The sequence below is a fragment of the Cottoperca gobio genome, chromosome 20 (assembly GCF_900634415.1).
Source record: "Cottoperca gobio chromosome 20, fCotGob3.1, whole genome shotgun sequence".
NCBI lineage: Eukaryota > Metazoa > Chordata > Actinopteri > Perciformes > Bovichtidae > Cottoperca > Cottoperca gobio.
The window spans coordinates 6,709,607-6,732,750 of NC_041374.1; the positions used below are offsets into that span (position 1 = coordinate 6,709,607).

The following is a 23,144-nucleotide window of genomic DNA, read 5'->3' on the forward strand; positions in this document are numbered from 1 at the left end:
CTGACTTTATAAATGTTTTAAAGCGAGAATCTTTGAAGGCGTCTTATATATGCACTTGTTGCCTACATGGTGTTAATGTTCAAGGCAAACAGTTAGCATCCTCACCAGTCGAAGAGCATTGTTCTTACAGTACAGTGTAGAGCTAGCTAGTTACTTTTTTTAAATGCTGTTTGGATTTATAAAAGAAAAGGCTTTCAGGGAAGAGGACTAACAGATGTGTTTGGCAAATGTAACTATCTCTCAATTGCTGGCAACTTTTTAACCTGTAACCCCACAAAGTAATGTAGTTGGTGCTGATGTAGGTGTTAAGCTTGTTAGCTGAATATGCTAACGATTGCGGCTGACATAAGAGCATAGAAACACACATTTTAAGCCATTCCTTTTAACTTTTGCGTGTGTGCTTTTTGGCTCATTTCACACATTTCTTAAAGCAAGAGACACAAATCACCCCACATGTTTCCAGATGTTTGTCACTTGTTCCCTCAGTTGAACTTAAACTCGCCTGGTGGATAGTTTGGCTTGTTTTAAAGAAAGAAAACAAAACACTTTTTTTTTGTTTCTTTTGCCGTGTGATTAGTACACATCCTCTTTCCCCTGGGTGGAACTTTGCTATTTGGAATTCCTAGAAGAAGAAAAAAAAAAGTGATGGAAAGAACTTTGCTACCTTCCTGTCTGTGCTGGAAAAAACACCAGGTGTGTGTGTGTGTGTGTGTTTGTGTGTGAACCTGCTGTGATGTAGCAGTGGTGTCAGGCTTGTGTTTCTACATCGGCACGTCTCTCCCAGGTTAGGAATGTCACATTCATGGAAGTGACTTATTTTTGCAACGATCCCTGCCCTCCCGGAACGGAGCCCTGCTGAGTTTTACACATGCATATATTTATGCATGTATATATATTTTATATTTATCATTACAGATATATTGGTAGTGGTATATATAGCGGCCACTATGTCATTTATTGTATTTATAGTTGGTATTATAGTAAGAAATGTGCCTTATAGAAACGGCAAAGTTATGTTTGAGGTCATTTAGAAACAGTTTGACAATAAATCTTACCTCAATGTCCACTTACTAGCTTTTTCCAGAGCTTTCAACCACAGCTCTTCCTGAGCTGATGGAGTTTGCTCCATTGTCATAGAAATAGCTCAGTTGTCTCCGTTTTTGTTGTCTGGTCTTTGGCATTAAATATGAATGGATGTTAGGTATTTATGTTAAAACAATCTCAAATATGCAGGAGCTGCAACCACGTACGTGCATGCATCCATGCTTTCGTTCGAATACACATAAACACTTGACCTCCATGACACATTTCAGACTTCTAGGGCGTAAAACTTTTTTTTGTCGACATATTCATCTGTATAGCTGCTGGTGGCGGATAAAACAAAGAAAATAGGCTGATGTATTGTTAACAGATTAATTAATTAAAGTAGCCTCTTGTATCTAAATCAGTCAGTCAGGCTATATCCCTCATTTACTTTGTGTAACTACTGTTTAGAAACGTGCTATGTAAAAATGTACCTACTTATTTACTTACACGCAAGGACAAACGGCTGACTTGACTGAGTCAGTGATGACGAGGGCTTTAAGGTGTATTGACATGCCCCCCCCCTACACAGTGTGTGCTGAGGTTTGTGACATAAAGCTGTGGCTGTATACAAAGTGCAGCGATCAGTGAAATGAGACCTGTCCATCTGAGACTGGCACAATCAAGTCGTTTCGCCATCTGACAAAGTCTCTTGACTCAGTTTGTGAGGATGTGGGTTTATTACGCATTACCAGGAGGTCAGGGGTACGCAGGTGTTTCAGCAGAGTTTAAGCTTTCAAAGTGGAGTTGAGTTTGGGCTGGTTTGTGTGTGAACTGCACAGAGTGTTTCTTCATGGGAATGGGAGAAACACAGACAGAATTACAGTATTTATTTTCACGATGGCTTCATCTGTTGTTTTAAAGCAATCCCTCTTCTTTGAGGAGGGGGTTCGAGAATGAAACACGCTGTTCTTTTGAAGGAAGTCGGAGTTTATGGATTTATGTAAAGTGTACTTGTGCTTTGACCTTCCCACTCTGTGGGGGAATACATTATGCCAAAATTGTGTGCCTCCCATTTTCATATTTCTCTGCTGGAGGAGACTTGACATAGATAGCCATCTAAACACATACTGTCCTCCTCTTCCTCCGCCTCCTCCTCCTCCTCCTCCTCCTCCTCCTCCTTAGTGTTTGAAGCGTTGGGAACGCTGGAGAAAAACACCTCTTCTTCTCAGTGTCAGAGCGAAGAACAAACGGCACATCTGCCCAGGCTTTTGGTATCTTTTTGTATACTCTTACAATTTGTACGTGTTTGTAAATGTGAGAGTGACACAAATGGTAAAGAAGAGCGAGAGTTTGAGGAGGTATTACCCCAGAGTTAATGCAGTGAGTGGGCAGTGGTCCCAGCCCTCTGAAGAATAACATTATCTAACCCAAAACAACAGGGGAGCGGGGGGCTGGCCAACACAACCGGGCCCAGCTGTGCAGCCAGGGAGCACAGCCAAACCCGAGCTTGTTGAGGCCAGAGAGCAGAGCTAACGTCCAGCTAGTCGACTGCAGTGCTAAACTAACCCATATAGGGTTTTTTATAAAACATGTGACGTGTAGTTCACTTAGACATACTTTTTTCTGCTTACCCGTGTTCATAAAAATGTGGGAAATTCCAACGAACCGGCGGCACCAAACTAGCTTTGCTAAGAATCTGTATGAAACTTTACATTTGTGTCATCATTGTAGTGTCTTCCAGCCTCTTAAATGTGAGGCTTGTTTTTCTTCATTTCCTTTGTCATATATGATCGTAACTGGTAAACTAGCAATTTAAAAACCACCACCTTGGTTTAATGACCCGAGCACCAACCAGTATCACGAGATAAATCGATAATGAGCATACTTCTTAGTTGCAGGGCTACTTTGAAACATAACGTTTTAAAGTCATCGCTGTTTATAACTAACAACTTAAGTAAGAGTCAGTTTCAACTTAAAGAAATCAGGCGTGCTTGTGCCAAATCTTCCCACTTGTTTTGATTTTAGTCTTTTTGATGCCAAAATGGAAGCAGTCATACAACAGAGTAGCAAATGAGTTTATTTAACACTTGCATCTTATATAATGCCGTACTGAACGGCGTTGATGTGGGAAACCTCACCTGCACGTGTATCTAGTGTAGTTTAAAAATACCTGCAATTATTCAAATACAATTTTAGGCCACTTTTTGCTTCAAGCAATGCACCTGCCGTGTCAAATAAGTGCCGCTAGTGGGAACATTCTCCTCCAAGTACCACCCTAATGTATAGGTGCGGTTACACAACTCCCATTCTGTGTTTTTGACCAGCCAAAGTCATTTTGAGGCAGGCTGATGTATTTCATTAATCCATGCAGTAGTTTATGCTTTGGTAAGACAGTTGGGAGCATTAAAAATATCCAGAGCTTTAGATTTCCACATGTAATCCTGTTCATCCAGCTGCGTGGCATGGAAACTTCGAGAAATCCAATTTGTGCTGCAGAGTTGGAGCTCGGCGAGATTGGCTCGGGATTGGGAATTTGCCGAGTACACGGAGAGAGGGGGGGGGGCATTTGTTAACATCTGTACCTTCACCTCGGGTCAGTCATGTCCTACATTGTGTCAATCACATCATAATCTGTGAGTGGCTACAATAGAGTTGTTCATACAACAAGTTTTTGTCAATCAATCAGACACTGTAAATGTAGTGCAAGTAAATGTTGTCCTTCACAATTTTACACCTCACTCAGACAGATGAGTCGTTTTATGTGCTGCACTGCCTTCTACTGGATCAAAAACAACCTGCAGCTACATCCCAGTCAAACCTTGAGTGTGTTTTATGCTTCACAGTGATTGAGCAGGTTAGGAATACAGTGACTATAAGTTCACATTGGCCTCGATGTGTATCAAACCTGTGAGCTTTGCGTTTGTAGAAATCTATGTTGGTGATGATCATAGTGTCTTTGTAGGGTTTAAAACCGGGTCGTTCAAACTCACTTTGTCGACGCTGTTGCTCTTAGATGTCGTCGGACAGTTAATGTCTGATTCAGAAAGTCGAACATCACACAATTTAAATAGTTTGCGGTAACATTTCCAGCCACAGGAGGGAGGCAGCGAGGTGTACTCGCAAAGGCGTTCGACATACTGTCATGCCATCGTCACAAAAGGACATCGAAGGTGACACGCTTACATGCTTCACCTTTTTTGAAGTTGCTCCTGCAGTAACACTTTGAACCCACACCTGCTTTAGTGCAGCTGTTCTCTACAGAGCACTGACTGACTGCATTGGGTTAGAAATGCATGCGTGTCTCTGCTGCTGTGTAAATGTCAAGAAGGGCGTTCATGAAAAGAGCATGCGTTCCCTGAGGAAAGAACAGTGGGCTGCTCTGACGTTGCACTTGCACAAAGCCTCTACGCTCGAGCAGGCAGCTGAGGCCAACTGAGATTGAGGCTTACGGCTCAGGGAAAGATGATTTTGCCGTCTTTCCCTTACTTAGTCACTCCCTCTTTATTGCATGCACATAATTGCTATAAAAACACACGTTACACATGCAAGTTAATGTTGACTTTACTCGGTCTTGATAAGTTGGACTTCCTCTACTAGCTTGACCATCACACGACATGGCGTGTTGTTCCTTTTCTTGTCAGCTTGTCAGCACACTCTGACCTCTCCTAACTGTCCTGTTCTGCAGCTCAGGATGTATCAGGGCTCAATGGTGCTAGTGTTTGGGATGTAAAGGAATAATTAGATTCATCTGTGTCTTGTTTTCATAAAACTTTGGAGCTTACCATCGCCACTAAAAAAAAAGAGCACGTGTGTTTTAAATTTAGAAAGACCGACAATAATGCCGATTTAGAATTGAGAGCAAGGCATTTTGCCGAGCTGTTAAATGTATCGATGAATTCTCCACACAGCAGCGAGGAGCTGAAACTATCCAGCTTCATACTTGTGAGGATTTGCTGCTTCTCTTTGTATCTATCTATGTGTAGCTAAATGTAAAGCTAATATCACTGGGTTTTGGACTTATCGGTCGGACGGTAAAAGTCAAAGTAGATAATCGAGACACCACAAAACAATAAGTGCCACAGTATAGAGAGCAGAAGAGAGAATCTGCGGTCCAGGGCGCACGGCCAAAACGATAAGCAGAATAAAGAAATTTAAAATGTCTTATTTTTTATGTAAACCAGGGAACATTACAAATGAACCAAATAGTTTTGAGTAATTGAATAATCGTAAATAGAACTTTTTTGCATCAAGTAACCTGAACCAGAAAATCCTTCACATGTGTTTTCTTTGATGCACTGATGCCACAATGTGGCCTAGTTCTGATTCTGCTGCTGCTTCTCTTCCTCACTGGTGTGACCAATCGCCTCGATGCATGCATGTGATCTCTTGTTGCCAGGGAGACAGCGGAACCGTCTGGAGCCAATGGACACCATTTTCGTCAAGCAAGTGAAGGAGGGAGGCCCCGCCCACGGAGCTGGACTCTGTACAGGTACTCACACACACACACACACACACACACACACACACACACACACACACACACACACACACACACACACACACACACACACACACAGTCTCTATGGAGATCATTGCACTCCTTTCAAAAACCGGCTGATCTTATGATTAACTCCGACTGTCTCAGATTTGACCTCAAAGTGCTGTTTGATGCCAAGATTTCCTAATGTTTGTACTGTAGGTACTTCCTTGTAACCTGCCAGGCAAAACAGATACGAGTTACAAAATAACAGATGGCTCCTTCGTGGGAGGTTGAACAAAGTGTAATATGCACACTGTTATTCCAACCTACCCTCGATTCGGGTTTTTTCTGCGTCTCCCACTTTGTTTTTTTTCTCCTATTGATTCCTGAATCACTTCTAATCTTAAGCATCGAGGATCAAAAAATACTTGGAACAAACTCTCTTTCAGGCGAAAAAAGTGAATCATCTCGTTCAAGTGTCTCTGAAATGGAGGTGTTGGCTGGAGCTCTGTTAGCGTTATTGCCAGATCAGCACTCTGTATTTCAGGAAATGTTAAGTGGCCTGGACAAGCCCTCTAAACTGTCTGCTTTTATCCGTTTGCTCTCCTCTCCTGGGATAAGGGAGTGCACTGTTTTCCCACAATTATCTAGTTTCTCTCCCAAACTCACCTCGCCTCTCTTCCTGTAAGATGGCCATCAGGAAAGTTGAATGGAGATGGATCTTCACATGAGGTCCTTTTTTAAATAAACAAGTATTGGTATTCTCCTTTTGATCTAAACACAGATGGTTGTTTGTGCTGGAAGCAGCTACTCTAGAGTGCTTTCCTTGGTCAATAACCATATTGACTGGGTTCCAGGTCGGTTTTTTTCCCCCCCCTGAGCGCAGAAACACAGTTTGCAATGTTGCTGTTAACAATAGACTGCAGGTGTGTAATGTATTCTCTCATTCCGCCAAGGGGACCGGATAGTGAAGGTGAACGGAGAGAGCATCATTGGGAAGACTTACTCGCAAGTCATAGCCTTGATCCAGAACAGGTAAGATATGCGTCATTCCACACTTCATGTTATGCTTTATTTTAAGGGAAACATGCACAGTGAAAGAGCCTGACCCCCGTCACTGCCAACACTCCCCCCGCACGGTTGTACACATACAACACAGTAAATGAAACGGCGCCATTGTGAAACATCTTTGGGAAAATCTCATTTCAGTTTTCCAGAGAGAATGATGGTCTTATCGCTGACAAGCACACAAAGTAACATTCATTCACAGGTCATTAAACTCCAGCTAGATATTACAACTAAACATATTCTCTTGAGAGGTGCTATGACTTTCCACAGTTTGAGGCCTGTCTTATAACACTTTCTCTCTCTTTCTTTCTTTCTCTCACTTTCACTCTCATTCTCTCTCGTCCCCCCCCCCCCACACCCTTCCATCCATCAGCGATGCCTCACTGGAACTCTGTGTGATGCCAAAGGATGAGGACATCTTGCAGCTGGTAAGCATTCATCAGTAAATATTGCAAGTGTGCTCGAAGATGCCCTTCTACTCTAACACAATTTGTCAGATATGGTCAGTGAGCACAGGTTTTTTCCTCTGTGCAGGATCAATGTTACCAAACCTGGCAACCTCACTGTATTGACAAGACTTAGGGATGCTGCAAACAGTCACTGAACGCAGCTGTTTCACTCCCTAAAACCACAAGTTCTCCCTTTTATATTCCTGTTTACAAACACTATTCAACATGTTAATCAGACAACTTTTATCTTCTTTGTAGGGGGAGTTATTTTAGCTTTGGACAGAGCCAGTTTAGCTGTTTGGTGGTGAAAGTCTTGACAAACAATCTGTAATTTAGCTGATAAGCTTCTTTTGAATACAACCTTGAGTGAACCACAGACATTTTAAAAGGCACTAAGATTTCCAGACAGGATTGTGTTAAAGAGTGGATGATTATTTAATTGCAGAGATTTGAAACAGGGTCACAATGTGGCCTGATATTCAGAGGGTCACATGGTTAAGTCCATGGATACAAAATGTTAGCTTGAACTTTCAGTAAAAAAACACAACAACAAAAACACTAATAGCAGAAGGAGCAAAGCTAGACTTCATGCCCTCAGCTCCACCCCCCCCTCTACCATCACGTTGATGAGCTCAGCGATGCAAACAGCCAGCCCATGTCAAGGTCCAGAGACACACAGACGATAACACGACGCCAGGCCACCTCAAACCGGTCGCCACGTGTTATTCACCTCTGCTTGGGAATTAAATTTTTCTCTTGGAGCAGAGAACTTAGTCAGATCTAACTGTTTTGCTAAATTCCACACATAGCTTGTTAGTTTGGCCGCAGCTCACCAGAAGCCACAGAAACTTGCTTTTGGCGTTTTGGAATGAGTCTGAGCTCTCACAAGGCTGACTGATTCAAATGAAGCAATTTCTTCTTTCGCCCCATTGAGGAAGACATGAGTCCAAATCAAATTCAATGTTTGATGTGTCAACTAGAGATTTAGCTTTTTACTTAACTGTTCTTTAAAATCTGTGCTATGAACCTAAAGTACAATCAAGGATAGTAGAATACAAGGTGTGATTTAACTGGGTGATGTTTCTGGTTGTACATGATTTAGTTCTCAGTTGACATGTATACAAGACTCAGTCAAGTCATTCTTTAAATTCTCTGAAACATTCTTAGTCTTTATCAATACACATCCAAGGATGAATGGAGGACGCACGTGGTGATGTCTGTAGATGTATCTATGTCTTTGTCTTTAAATGTGTTCATGTTTGTGTTTGTTGTGCTTTGGGAGACTTTGAGCCCACTCACTACCAGAGGGAGTGCAGCTGTAGTCAGCTGACTCCTCTCAGCTCGCTGTTTACAGGAGTGAGGGGAAAGGAAGCCAGTGAAGATCAGGCAAGCGTGCTGTTATGCTCGCCCAAAAGTGAACATACGATAGATAGAGCAGCATCTAACAGATGAGCAAGAGGATGAAAGAGGCTAGTAGAAGGAGTGTGTGCTGTGCAAGAGCCACTGAGAGACCAGCGAGGGGGAGGGGAGGTACCACAGTGAGCAGGTGAGAGTGACAGAGCAAAGGAAAAGAAATGCTGAGTAGTTTGAGAGCGAGAGAGAAAGCCAGCAGACAACATTCGCCAATGTATATTTGACTGCGGCTGTGTTGTGGTTGGAGGAAGATGTGGGTAAAGAGGAGGACGTAATGGGGATGAAGAGCAACTCAGAGGATATTGAGAAACACCAACAATGCTGAAGTTCACATCTATTCTTCTTTCTTCTTCTTCCTCCGACTAAAATGCCTCCGCTCAGCGAGTGTATTTTTAGCCTGTGCTGAAACCTCCATCGATGGCGTTGTACCTTTCATTTCTTTGTGCTCACCTGTTTACTTCTCTTTATTCCCCTTTTCTCTCTCTGCTTGCCCTTCTCTAACCCGTGGACTGCAGTTTTCCAGGGATATCACTGCTTTGGTAAGACGGTAAACTATGCTATCTATCACATTCCTTTTCATTTCTTTTTCCTGATGAGTCACAGCTCTTCTTGTAGAAGCTGGCAAACCCCTAAAACCTCCAAAATACTTCCCCCTTCCTTTGCAGTAAGTGTAGTATGTGTACTGTGGTTTAGTATATGCAGGTTATTTTTTCTGAATAGCAGGTTTAGAGAAAGATTTGTCTACTGAAAGAACTGAAGGATCTGAGTTTATATGTCAGCAGTCTGTACTTTCCATATTGAGGAATTTGGTTTCTATTTAACTGTATGACTTATGCAAATCCAGAGGGAGGCACCAAGCAATTGTAACCTGACACCTCAGGTGGAGTGCTATCGATTAAAGTCCAACACCACAACTCTCTCCCTTTCAGTATCTCAAGAGCTCTTGCGCTGAAAGGATGAGGAAATATATCATGTTGAATCTGCAATCAGAGGTTTTCTCTGAAGCTGTACATCATTCACGAAACAGAGCGCAGAGTTATAACTAGCTAAGTTTGAGTGTTTTTGTTCAAGTTTTAATCAAGGAAAGTACCCTAGTTGATACAGTGACAGTAGAGTTGTGGAGCCATGCTGACAGAAGTAGCGTTAGCTGCCAACAGCAGACAGAGGCGTCCCCCGTTCTCCTTCTCCTCATGCCTCAGGGCACACTCTCCAGTACCAAAGGTGAGTAAACCCTGCCAGCTTAATCCTCACTCCTGGCTCCAAGGGTTTATTCTGGACTTTCCAGCCTTCTTTCTCGACTTATTTGCTTTTTCTAGCTATCCCCTTTTCCCCACTCGTTCACATCTGTTACTTCTCAGGGCAGTTAATTTGTCTCATGGCATGCTGTAACATTTGTTTGTAGTCTCGGAGGAAAAGATTGAGAAACTGTAACTGAAACAGAGTGTGTTTGATTTGGAGAAATAGTACTGGAGCGCTGTAGCATGCTGTCATTGTATTGTTATAGACGGGGTGTCTATCTGTCACTAACAGTTCTCTTGAGGAAATGCAGTAACAGTGTTTGTTTTGCTGATAATCTCATCAGATCACAGAGACTCTTGTCAATAAATGACACTAGTGGATTACCATTCTTTGTCGGCTTTCGAAATGTGAGCAGCCACATTTCCATGGTGAAGTTGAGGTGTTTTACTGACAAAAGATTGACACTGTAGCTGTAACTGCAGAGGAAGACGAAGTCATAGGTGAGATGTGGCAGTAAATGTGTCAGCTAGCGATAGAAGAGGTTGCGCTAGATTGTCCGGACAGGAAAATGATTATATAAAGTGGCCGTGGTAAAACTACATAGATCAGTTTTACGCTCACCATTTGAAGCAATTGTTTTTATTGCAGAATATTTTCACAAGCAGATCTACAACACTCCCTGTTCCGCACATGTCTTTAAGTGAAGTCTAATGTATCCTTTCCGTGTTTGGGTGTGATGATCTCCCAGGGTTTAATAATCTATTTTAGCTTTCCAACCTCTCAGCAAACGAACTGACATAATGTCCTATAATCTCTTGCAGGCGTATTCCCAGGATGCATACCTCAAAGGAAATGATGCGTACAGCGGAAATGCCCAGAACATCCCTGAGCCCCCTCCGATATGCTACCCTCGGATAGAAGTTAAGGCTGCAGGCATGGCTCAGACATCAGAGCCAGCCACAGTCATTGAGACCCCCGAAGGATCCGCTCAGGGACCAGGAAAAAAAGGGGGGGTCGCAGAACAGAGCTACCGCGTTGAAATCCCTGTTCCGCCATCTCCTCCACCCCAACAGACGTCAAAGTCTCAGACAGTGGTGTGTGTCTGTAATGAAAATGTGAGGACAGTGGCCATGTCCCCTGATCCAGTTGACAGGGGGTCCTGGGTGGCTCGGGCTGGACCCAGCTACAGGACAGATGAAAACCGGTACAGTCCTTCAACAGATTCTGGCTCAGCTAGACCGAGGACCCCTTATTCCCTCAGTACCTGGGGGTGCACAGTTGCAGTACCCCTCTTCCCGTCCCACAGAAAGCCCAGTCTACTCCCCTTCATCAAGACCTGGTCCGATCTATCCTGACTCATTATGTCCATCTGTACGGGCCACCTCTGCCTCACCAGACACTTTCTCCACTGCCATCTCACCCAGCGCCAACCACTACTCACCCTCTCCCACAGCCCCCTCCACATCTCCACACCAGAACATTGACTGGAAAAACTACACCACCTATAAGGACTATATTGACACCAAGAGGCTGCACACGTATGGCTGCCGCACTATCCAGGAACGCTTGGACAGCTTGCGTGCGGCTGCCAATTCCAGCTCCGCCTACGCACAGCAACGTACGCAATCTCCTCCTAGCTCCAGTCCAAGAGGGGAACTGGGCTCCCAGTTCAGACGGAGAAGCACCTCCAATGACCGCGGGGTGGATGGAAATAGACAGGGCACAGCAGTGACCCCATTACGTAGCGTCTCCCAAGAGAGGCTTGAAAGTGGAGCAGAGAGGACAATACCGATCAGGAATTGGCCAAGGAGTGCTTCCGAAGATGCTTTGCCTTTCTCCTCCCCCGCAGGAGTCCTCAGACCTCGGGCACGGTCTTGTGACTACCTAGGGCAGCAGCCTGGAGAACCAGGTGGCATGGCTGTCTTTGGAGATAGGATGGTGTTGGAGGACAGGCTGCTGCTGTGTCGGGGAGAGGAAGCCAGAGCTAGCAGGCAGGGAACAGGCCTGAGAGCTGTACCTCATCTGAACAGGAGTCTCACTGGACAGGAGGAAGAAGGGCAAGAAGGTGGATTATCTAACTCGCCTTTAGCTGTTCCTGTGTTTGCTAAAGGTACCACGGATTCTGTACTAACATCAAGCACACACAATGTCATAATGAGACCATCACGTCTGCCTGTCAAAAACTCCATCTCAGATCTTCCACCTGCCTTATCCTCCACTAAAACCACAGACCCTCTTAAAGACCAAAGAGCTAACATCCTGAGCAACCACCTGGGCTACTCCCCCCCTCTGCACCTGCAGCTCAGAGGCAGGGCTGACAGTCTGAAAATGGAGAGCAGGTCAGAGGCTGGGTTGGCAGCCAGGTCCTCCTCTTGCTCTGGTGCCTCCTCTAAACTGCCAATGCAGAGACAACTACCAAGTTTAGATGCTGCCTCTTCTTCTGGTTTCTCCACCACTAATGGAGCTGTGACCCAAAAGCCAAAAGTTAGAGAACTCTCCAGTTCCACCAGCGCTCTTGTACGGACTAATGGCGGTCTTGCAGAGGGTGTAGAAGGACTGGATGCAACAGTTGTTGTCTTAAGAAGGGACAAAAACTCTGGAACTCCCCACATCCGCCCTCCGTCCTATGTGCTAGCTGTTAATGACCAGGGAGGAGTGACTCACAAGACACCACCATTGGTGAAGGCAGGCTCTGCAGATGGAGTTATGTGCTGGACATCTAATGACAGCTTTAGGGAGATGCATCTAAGAAGGCTTGGAGACACACGAAAGTCTGGCTCCAATAACTTGGATGACTCCCTGGATTCAATCCCCTTCATAGGTAAGACTGCACTAGCCTTTACAACGCCTTCTTTTTAAACTCTTCCTGTTTCTATAGCAACAGCAGCGACAGGGTAGTCCTGTGAAAAAAAGGACACAGCATGCATCTGTGTGAGTGACAAAGTATGTTTATGCATGAAAGCTTGGCTCATTTTTTTATTTGTACCAAATTCACACCTTACTTTGAATCATATGTGCATGTTCACGTCTAGTTAGGACTTGACTACACGCCAAACATTTGTTTATAGGATCGAAAGTTGCTTGGCCAGATCTTAATCTTGATCATCCTGATTGTGATGTTTCCTTGTATAAATCATGAAATACTGTATATGCAAATATGGAAACGTTAGACTGTTCCAGCTGCTTGTGCCAAGAGGTTTGGGTAATTCTGTTCAAGGGAAAAGCATTGTCATATCCTTCAATTAAATTTGAAAAAAAGTGTTGTTTTGGTACCAGGACTGAAACGTGGGTATAGTATAGGTACCAGTATAGAAAACAAATAAAGTTATACCCACCCCATATATACAGTAGATTAAAAGTGGGCATCATTGTCATAGGCTCGATTACCATTGTGAAATTCTATCAGGGGTTTAACATGCTCTTCTACCTCTAGCCTTCACAAGAGAGAATAAGTCAGCTGCATTTGCAAAGGAGAGGGTGTGTCAGTGTATATTGTGTATCTAGCATGTTGGAGGCAGTTAGGGTAGATGCAGTATGCAAGGGGGAACTAGTGGGATTTATATGCAGGGGTTGGACCGTAATAGAGGATACACTACACTGGGAACTGAACAGTCCTATCTCGAAATTCACAGTTTAAGGTGGCCTATCCAATAGCGGGTGAGGACATAAATAGGTTTACCCTTTCAATATCTTCCTGTTTTTTTTTGGATACTTTACAAAACATCTACAGCGACCAAATTACAAAAACAACCCAAAGCTCCCTTTTGCTTCAGGAGTTGGTGCATTCACTTACAAAAAAGGCATTGTAAATCAAGTATGAGCCTTGCCACTGTGGCCTTACTTATCATACTACAATGACATCTATTGTGTCCAAATGTCACAAACTGTGGATCATCAGAAATAATGGAAGGATTATCTCTTAGAGGAAATACCCTCGGAAATGTGTTGCTTGTTAGAAGAGTGGTCGATAAACAACACGCCTATGTGTGCTGCCAGTAAAACCACTTGTCCCGGGTCATTAAGGCAGTGTCATTTAGACATGCTGTACTTTACTGAAGTTCCATCCACAGCAGAACATGTTATAAAAGATATTTAAATGCTAAAATAACTTTGCATTTTGAATTCAGGGTTACATTGAGTCAGGTGTGTGATTATGTGACAGCATGACACTATACTGCAGGCAAACATGACATATTAAAACCACCCTTTGGCATCTGAGCAGGGCAAAACACACACACACACACGCACACGCACACACACATAGCTGTTCTCCAACTCCATACACCCCCCACCCACTCTCTGAAATGTCTCATATTTCCCCCTGTGTAGTACAGCAAGAGAAACCTGAAGAACATTGTCCTAATGAACTGTGAGAAATAAGAGCATTCCTGCAGCTTTAATTAGATTTCATAGTACAGTTCCAAACAATAGGTGGAACAACTGCTGCACATTAGGTCTCTGCCAAACATGTTATACTGGGAACAGAACCCAACTTGTACTGCTAAAGTATGTGCAAAATGTCACGTCGTCCCCGATGAGGAGAAATACGTGCTTTTTTGCACTTATCGACCGACATAACCGAACAGGCTTGAACTCGACCTTGCCTCCTCAATTGTGTCATCATTGGTGATTCATCACCAGCCAATGACTCGTCTTGCGTTTCTTCGTGCCCTAGATTACGCAAGGGGTTAATCATATCCTCGTCCAGCACCGATTACGTATGTAAACAAAAACACACCTCAGCTCTCGCTTTGTAGTTTCTCTACATTTAGATCTAGATCAGATTAAATCACAGCACTTCCCAGTGTTCTGTGTTTAACACCTGTGATGTTCACTGACTGTTCCAAAATGTGAAGTGAAAACAGTTTTTACATTGATCATATCAGATGTTTTAAGTACTTGCGCATACCTTCTTAGAGCAATAGTCATTTTACTCTAAAGATTTACTTGTTTCGTACAAAAGCCGAAGTGTAAAACCTTCAAATTGCGCTTTTAAAGGGTGGTTTTATGCCGTACTCTATCTCAGCACAGTGACTTCTTGGACAAAGATGCCAGAAAGTCACTGCGCTCACATAAGAAATAGTTTTGCATCTAGTTCAGATTGTGTTACCTTTGGACCAGTCTAGCTGCTTCCCTGTGTTTCCAGTCTCAGTTTAGTGGCTGTCGCTTCATATTTAAAGTTAAAGCATTTATGGTCATATGTACAGTTAAAAATAAGTTACCTAAATAAATAACACTATGCACAATATGCAGAAAAAGATTAGAGTAATATAGATCTGCATCTTCCGTTTAAAGCTAAGTCGATCTTGATGTCCGCAACTGACATCCCCTGAAAGATACATTGTAATCTTACGTGTCAGACTTCACTCACGGCCACAAACAGGATTGGATGTATACAAACAAGTGATTGAATCAATTTGCCAGGCTGGGCAGAAATGAGGCTGTGCAGTGTCATGGGAGATGTCTTTAAGGTTTTAGAGGGAAAGAAATTTCACAGCAACTAACAAGCAGATCAGATGTTTCATATTAAAGTTGTTTCATTGCAAGTTAAAGATTTGCATCAGTGCATTGGTTTTGCATCGCATGTTTTACTCTAGTTCTTCTTGACTTGTTAGGGTATTTTGGCTTTGGCAGTGTAACAGGGTTTCCATAAAATGAAACCACATCTGAAGCGCTCGTCTTACTTCTAAAAGGAGTGTTAATAGTGCTAGTGCTACATTAGGTTTCACCTGCCCTTCCTGCATCACCGCAGTCACAGATACGATTCATTCTACACGTCTCTTCATTTGTTTTTAGGGCTTGCCATCTTGCTGATATTGCGTATCAGATGTTATGACACGGTCGTGTCTGTGATGATGTAATGTTAGCTGACTCCCCGTGTGTATTTAAAAAGGGAAGGCGTGTGTGTCCCAGCTTATCTGAACAGAAACACCTATCTACTGTCTGTGTGTCTGTCTGCATCCCTTTGCTTCGGCCTCATGCATGCGCCCTTATCACAGCGTTTTATTGTTGTCTGCTGAAGTGTTTATTCAAGGGGAGATAGCAGAGATTAATTACACTTTGTTTTCAGATGATTTCATTTACAATCGGATATTTCCGGCTGCAGACTTACGCTGATTGTATGACTAAGTTATATAGGAGTTTACTGGGTGTAATAAAGATCAGGCTTTTATGATGCAACACCACAAACTAATGTAGTTAGCTAGCTAATGATGCGTCAATGGCTTCGGAAGTAACCACTAAGAAATGTGAAAGTGTAGCACAGCCCAGTTTTCAATGTCAAGGGAGAAAAATACTATCATTCCACTGGTTTATTGGCTCACATCACAATAAACATATAAACGGGTTTCGGCACGGAGCCTTCTTCAGAGTGTTTAAGGCTCCGTCCCGAAACGGGTAGGCGTATGTTTATTGTGAAGTGAGCCAATAAACCAGTGGAATGATAGTATTTTGTCCTCCTTGACATTGAAAACTGGGATGTGCTACACTTTCACATTTTTTAAAATGATGTTCACTGGAATGTTTTGGGTCTAGCACTCCAACGTGAACCTTTTGTCCCAAAATAGACTTGGTTACTGCTGTTGGTAGGAAGCTAGTTAGCCGATTTTGTTTTTTGGTTTGGTCCTCTTCAACCTCTTTTAAATGATTGGACAGTCACTGTTTAGGGGGAAGGGTTTAGCTAACATTTCAAACCTAAAATGCTCAGGGACGAAGTCACAAAGAATGGATCACAGACCATGATATCTACCCTTTCTCAAGGTCCGATTTACAAAAGATATTGTGTTTATGATATAACCCGAACACTGCGATAGGGTTTTGTGCAATTTTCCCTTTCTTTGCATCTGATTACATTTATCCATGTGGCAAACTAACAGTTATAGGAAGGGCCAGAGTGCCACTTCCATCCAAACCTCCCAAAGGATATATCTGTTCATATAATCACCTTATTCTTCATTCTTTTCTTTCTCACTTTTCTCCCCATTCATTCTTTTAAAATGACATTTTTCTCAAATGGCTTCATTCATGTATTTTTCATGACAAAACTAGCTTTGCATCCTCGCACTACATCCCACAATCTGAAGACTTTGAGAATGTCTTTGTCTTATTTGCATAGGTTTACCGGCCGCAAAAGCCCCACAATCCTTTAGTGAATTCCCGTCTTACTGATTTCTTGCCCTGTAGCTAAATTCGTCTCTTTCTGTCCTCAGATGAACCTTCTAGTCCCAGTACTGACCAGGACAGCACACACATTCCTGCCTCTGCTGTTATATCTGGAACGCCAGTCATCGCCACCATCCCACCCAGCCCCACCTCTCCGTCCCCTTTCATTCGACGCCAGCTGTCACATGATCAAGGTATGTTCATGTCAAAGCAGCATAAATCAGGCCTGTGACAACTGCTGAACTTGCCTGTGCAGGTTATGAACCGTTACAAATAATTGTTTAATCCTCTCTTAATAGATTCTCTCCGTCTCACAATTATTGAATCAGATTCTGGTACTAAAACAGAGCGGTCCAAGTCGTACGACGAAGGCCTGGATAACTACCGGGAAGAGAGCAGAGGGTGAGTTATACCCAAAGCGGCGATGCCACAAAGAGGGAAAAACTCTTCAAACGCATTTCTAAAAACACTCTTCTCTTCCCTTTAGGAGGTCTTTAATACCTGGTCTGAAGAATCTTAGGAAGGTGAGTTCAATACCCATTTTCTATCAAGCATTAGATGGCTCAGTGCCAGCTGTGCTCACCTGCCACATGACTGCTTTATCTGCTTGAGCGTTTATCAGCTCATTAGTTCACACCCAGAAGATAAAACTTCTCCCATTGAAATATGAATATATTATGGAAAATAGGGCCGGCTGTAAAAGCAACATCAGGCATTGCTGGTAGATAATTAATTCAAAGTATATTTCTATGTATTTACTGTTCCTCTGTATTTCGAACAACCTTTATATAGCCTCGCACATTTGACTGATGAACATTAGAGTTGGCCAGAACAGCAACCTTGTCTTATACGGATGATTGCTGTGAAATCCTAGATTACTAAAACGCTTTTGATCACAAACATCATCCCATATTTCAATGACTTCAACAAAAGAACTTCAGTCTTCCAGGTGTTTTCTAGCTTTTATGTTATTTTCTTCTCCATCGCAGGCTGTGGACAGGTCATCCGAAGATTCAGGGTCCAGGAGGGACTCTTCATCAGACGTCTTCTGTGACGCCACCAGGGAGGGTTTGCTGCATTTCAAGCAGCTGAACACAGACAAGGGCAAGGTGTGGACCATCCCTGCATGCAAAGACATCAAATCTCGTAACTCACACGCTGAAACAGAAGGATTTACTGCTGTATAACTTTTTTTAGCCTGTACTGAACAAGACAAGACCTCATACAAGGATGCAGCTGTGAGTTCAAACTGGTCCAACAGGTGAAACATCACGTTTCACCTGTTGGACCAGTTTGAACTCACAGCTGCATCCTTGTATGAGGTCTTATTTTGTCCCCAAGGCAGTGATTATGTGTTATGATGCCAACAAAAGGAATGTTTACAGAAGGTAACACATGTATTCCCTCCACTTTGCTTCGTAAAACTCGTCTCCTTCTCATGACCCATTTCTGCAGAGAGTCGGAGGAGGTATGCGCCCGTGGAAACAGATGTATGCCGTGTTGAGAGGCCCCTATCTCTGCCTGTATAAAGACAGAAAGGAGGGGCAGGCTCATGCCAACTGCCAAGCGGTAGACGAACCCCTGCCAATCAGCATCAAGGCCTGTCTGATTGACATCTCATACAGCGACACAAAGCGTAAGAACGTGCTGCGGCTGACCACGTCGGACTGCGAGTACCTGTTCCAGGCTGAGGACAGAGAGGACATGCTGGCCTGGATCAGAGTCATACAGGAGAACAGCAACCTGGATGAGGAGGTGAGAACCGTGCATTCAAACTGTTGAGGGAGCGCTCAGTTATTATGCAAAGTGGCCCCTACAAGTGATTAAAGAGTACAAGCCGGTACAAACTCAAGTCAAGAGCAGTCGTATGAGTCTCTACAGGAGGAAAATAATTATAATGCCTAATTCTGGATGAATGATATATAATGAATGATATGCATAATTCTTTATCATTATAGTCGTGGGTCAGGGTCTTTATTCAAGACGCTGTCCAAGTTATAACACTGAACTGACAGTGTGACATCACCTACTGTATTAGTCACATCCCGTTGGCCTTCTCTCTTTGAAGTCAAGTCCCACTTTGCTTTAAGTGTCTACTTTTATGTCGAACCATTCCCTCTTTATGTCTGTGACTGAAACAAAATGGTTTATGGCAGCTGTCCTATTAATATGTTCTAATTCTGTCGAGTCCCCTAATACCCCGACTGACACTGCTATATTTGTGATGTGATCATCTGCTGATATCCTGACAGCAACACCCCGCTGTGAACTTTCTTCTTTTGTGTGTGCGTGTGTGTGTGTGACTGAAACTTGAACTGAACAGGTGGTAAATCGATCAGCTTCTGTTAATAACGACCTATTTCTCTCGGTCTTAGATGACCGTTAATTAAATACCCTTGGGTTTTGGACGAAACGATACATTTGAATAAGTCAGTTGTGTGATTCTCATGAACAGGAGGCTTTCATCAGGTTAAAACGAGCGTTTTACGACCGGTTTGTCCAGAGGGGTTTAGGAGAAGAAGATGTTCTTGCATGAGGCCCATTGTTTTTGTTTATTTAATACACTGCTGTTGCTTAGCATTTCCCATTGACATTCACAGTATGATCTATCACAATATTATGAAGCATATAATGAGAATATTCTGTATATTTCCTGCTATATTCTCCACTGTGTCTTATATAAAGGTTAAATAAATATATGTTGTGGCTTGTTAAAGGGGGGGGGTGAAGGGAACTGCTGCACCTGATGCCTTAACCATCACCTGTTGTGTCCTCTGCTCCTCTTTCCTTCCTTTCTATTTTTAGAACGCGGTCTTCACCAGCCATGACCTCATCAGCAGGAAGATCAAGGAGTACAACACCTTGATGAGGTAAAGTTGGGGGGGGGGGAGAAAGGTAGGGGACCAAGAGAGAGTTGGTGGAGGAGAGAAAGGGAGAACTTCACACCAACTGAATAACTTGGCTCTGATTTGAAAGCTAACTTTGTGTCCGTGCCTTACCCAGCCCGACAGGAAGCAAGAATGAGCCGTCGCCCAAACCCTCACGGCAGTCACTAAGCATCAGACACACGCTGCTGGGAGGTAAAGGAGAGACCAAAGCGACAAGTCCACTCACACCCAAAGCTGAGCAGGAGAAGAAGAACATGCACAAAGGTAGGAAGAAACAAGATGATGTCTTTTGCAAGGAAACTAATTCTACTGCCAACCAATAAATAACGCATACTCATTGTACTGTGTGCAGATGACACAAGTCCTCCCAAGGATAAAGGGACATGGAGGAAGGGCATCCCGGGGCTGATGAGGAAACCTTTCGAGAGGAAGCCGTCTCCTGGAGTCACGTTTGGAGTGAGGCTGGACGACTGTCCTCCTGCACTGTCCAACAAGGTCTGTACTCATTTGTAATAATAAATACCCAGAAAAATTCAAACGTTTGTGGAAATAAATTGAAAATGCATTATTGCTTTAAACCTTTCAGGGTTATTATGTGTGTTACTGTCCTTTATACTTTCTTGGTCTTGTGCGCGCCTTTTCTCCTCACAGTAATAGCATGTCCTAAGCTTTTCTGTATTTCTCCGTATTGTAGTTTGTGCCTCTGATCGTGGAGGTCTGTTGTAAGCTGGTGGAGGACAGGGGGTTGGAGTACACGGGTATATACAGAGTGCCAGGAAACAACGCCGCCATCTCCAACATGCAGGAGGAGCTCAATAACAAGGGCATGAACGATATCGATATCCAGGATGATGTGAGTAGCACTTTATCGATCGCTGTTGCTTTAATTAAACTCACCTTGGAGTTTCACATTCTACAGAACAGTATTACTGTAATGTATGTCATGATAATGTCTTGCCAGTGATGTCATTTAGCAATCTTTTCAAATTGAATTAAAGTAGCTTCTATATTTTCAGTCAGTGAATGCCAAAGCAGAATTTTGCATGTCTAGGTCGTAGTCAGAGCTACAGCACCCTGATAGTGGATGGGACTTATTCTTGTTTGCCTATAATCATCCAGCATGTTGGATAAACATATATATATATCCTAATCTCGTGTTTTTACAGAAATGGAGGGACCTCAATGTGATCAGCAGTTTGCTAAAGTCCTTCTTCCGTAAACTTCCAGAGCCGTTGTTCACCAATGGCAAGTTGTTGGTTTCTTTCAAAGATCGTGCATGCCATCTAGTGGTCAGAAAGGAGAATTACCACCCAGTAAAATGTCGACTGTATTTCACCTCCAGTCTTTGCCTAATGTCTTTCTTCTGCCTGCAGATAGGTACGCAGATTTTATAGATGCCAACAGAACAGAGGACCCAGTGGAGAGACTCAAAGTGCTCAAGAGGCTGGTGAGTTCTTTCATTCATCCTTATATTAGCCGCTTTTTATTCTTTAAATCATTTATTTATTGAGTTATTTACTTGTTTTTTGGTTGTTTTTTAACAAAAATGTGTTTTAAAGAAGGAAAGACAATTCAGTTTTGTGTCTGTGTCTCCACCTATTGCATAACGTCTCCGTTTCCTCTCCATCTGCTCAGCTTCATGAGTTGCCAGATCATCATTACGAGACCCTCAAGTTCCTCTCGGCTCATCTCAAAGCTGTGGCTGACAACTCGGAGAAGAATAAGGTATGTAACTTCAACGTTTCTTAATGAAGTTGTGAAGAGAGTAATAACAAAAAAAACAGCACTATTAAAACTCGTTTCTTGTTGGTTTAGATGGAACCAAGGAACCTGGCCATCGTGTTCGGTCCCACTCTGGTGCGCACTACTGAGGACAACATGACCCATATGGTGACACACATGCCAGACCAGTACAGGATAGTGGAGGCCCTCATTCAAAATGTGAGCATTAACGACTGTTAAAGATATTAAACCACATTTACACATGTAAAACACCCAAACCTCATTTTAATGCTTTGTTTCTTTCCTCTAGTATCACTGGTTTTTCACTGAAGATGGAAACGGAGATCCAGTGGTGGGTACAGGCATCACTGCCATTGCATTATTTATTGTTTTGCCCCCGTCCTCTCCTTAGGGTTGACTTCGATTCAATTTAAAACACTTTATTCGTCCCTAAAAAAGGAGCAATTTTAGGCAAGTCAGCATAATCAATTCATCCAACCCTACAGTGAACTTGACCGTCTGTAGTACTGCAGCTGTTCGCAGTTCTGATCGCTGCGGGAATAAAAAAACAAACTTCCTTCTATTGGTTTTTTACAATACCGGTCGCCAACTGTGTTTTCAGACCGTGTCCCGCAATGTGAGCGCGGTGGAGTCTCAGCCCATCCCAAACATCGACCACCTGCTCACCAACATCGGCCGCACGGGCACATCGCAGGGTGAAGTATCAGGTAACGTGCTGCCTTTGGCAGACCAACTCTTTGGTGGGTTAATCTTTCTCTACCCTTTTTCTCTGCTGAGCACTGTGGTCAACGAGGGACCGGTGTTGTAAACTAGTAACACATGTTGATGATAACGCTGCTTCTTCCCTAGGCCAAGCTTCCTCTTTTGCTTCTTTGGCTGTTGCCACTAGATAGAAATGTCTATGGCTAACCACGAGTCCAAATGCCTGTTGTGGGATTCAGTGGACAATTTATTTTGCATCACTGATGCAATAAATTGTCACGCTTTGTCATTTGCTTTAAGAGATGTTATCCCAGCCCACCTATTTAATAGATTTAGATCACTTTATTTTTAATTAACCCGTTGCCCTTTTAATACCTTGTTTTAGTCATACTCCACACCTGGGCTGTGTTTTCTCCCTCCCTTTCTCCCGCCTACTGTTGCACTAATGAGGCATGTTCTTTCCCACGTCAGAAATAGATGTTGTTACAGTGAAAGGCGACCTCTGATTCCTCTGTCTCTAGTGAGGGTCTGTCGGGTGTCCTAAAGGCTTTCCCAGCATTCACACATACTGATCTTGACACAGGCCAAGTGGGAGGAGTCTATCACACCATGATGACACTGATGGACTCTATAATGTCCGTGATGGACAGCTGGAACTGTAGGAAGAAGGAGGATTGTTGCCCCCAGTGTAGCTGCCTAGTCTGCAGGAACCCGCAGTTCTTTTAAGTGCAAGAAATGCCAAAGAGAGAGAGAGAGAGAAAGAAAGAAACAAAGCAGTAAAGAGAGGAGCCGTGACGAAAAGGGGAAGCGAAGCGGCAACACGGTACTGTGCGCTGTCCGGTGTTGTGGGTTTGTCTATCAAGAGTATACCTAACACAGGCCGGTGCTACTGTCTGAAAGGCTCTCCGCTGTCTCTCCTTACTGTCTCGCAAGCTTGCCAACAGGAGAGATAGCATGGTACGGTTTCTACGTCAA

General features: G+C 43.4%; 1 protein-coding gene across 1 annotated transcript in view; it reads left to right on the plus strand.

Moving 5' to 3' along the window:
- arhgap21a (Rho GTPase activating protein 21a) overlaps positions 1-23,144 on the plus strand; it is a 40,886-nt gene that overhangs the window by 12,187 nt on the left and 5,555 nt on the right. The window contains 21 exon segments of the mRNA XM_029457274.1: positions 5,423-5,515; positions 6,463-6,541; positions 6,948-7,002; positions 8,952-8,975; positions 10,497-10,919; positions 10,921-12,496; positions 16,884-17,030; positions 17,136-17,238; positions 17,324-17,360; positions 17,826-17,945; positions 18,292-18,591; positions 19,642-19,706; positions 19,840-19,988; positions 20,077-20,219; positions 20,419-20,577; positions 20,891-20,969; positions 21,098-21,171; positions 21,360-21,449; positions 21,540-21,665; positions 21,757-21,798; positions 22,069-22,174. Coding sequence (XP_029313134.1) covers positions 5,423-5,515; positions 6,463-6,541; positions 6,948-7,002; positions 8,952-8,975; positions 10,497-10,919; positions 10,921-12,496; positions 16,884-17,030; positions 17,136-17,238; positions 17,324-17,360; positions 17,826-17,945; positions 18,292-18,591; positions 19,642-19,706; positions 19,840-19,988; positions 20,077-20,219; positions 20,419-20,577; positions 20,891-20,969; positions 21,098-21,171; positions 21,360-21,449; positions 21,540-21,665; positions 21,757-21,798; positions 22,069-22,174 — 3,990 coding nt within the window.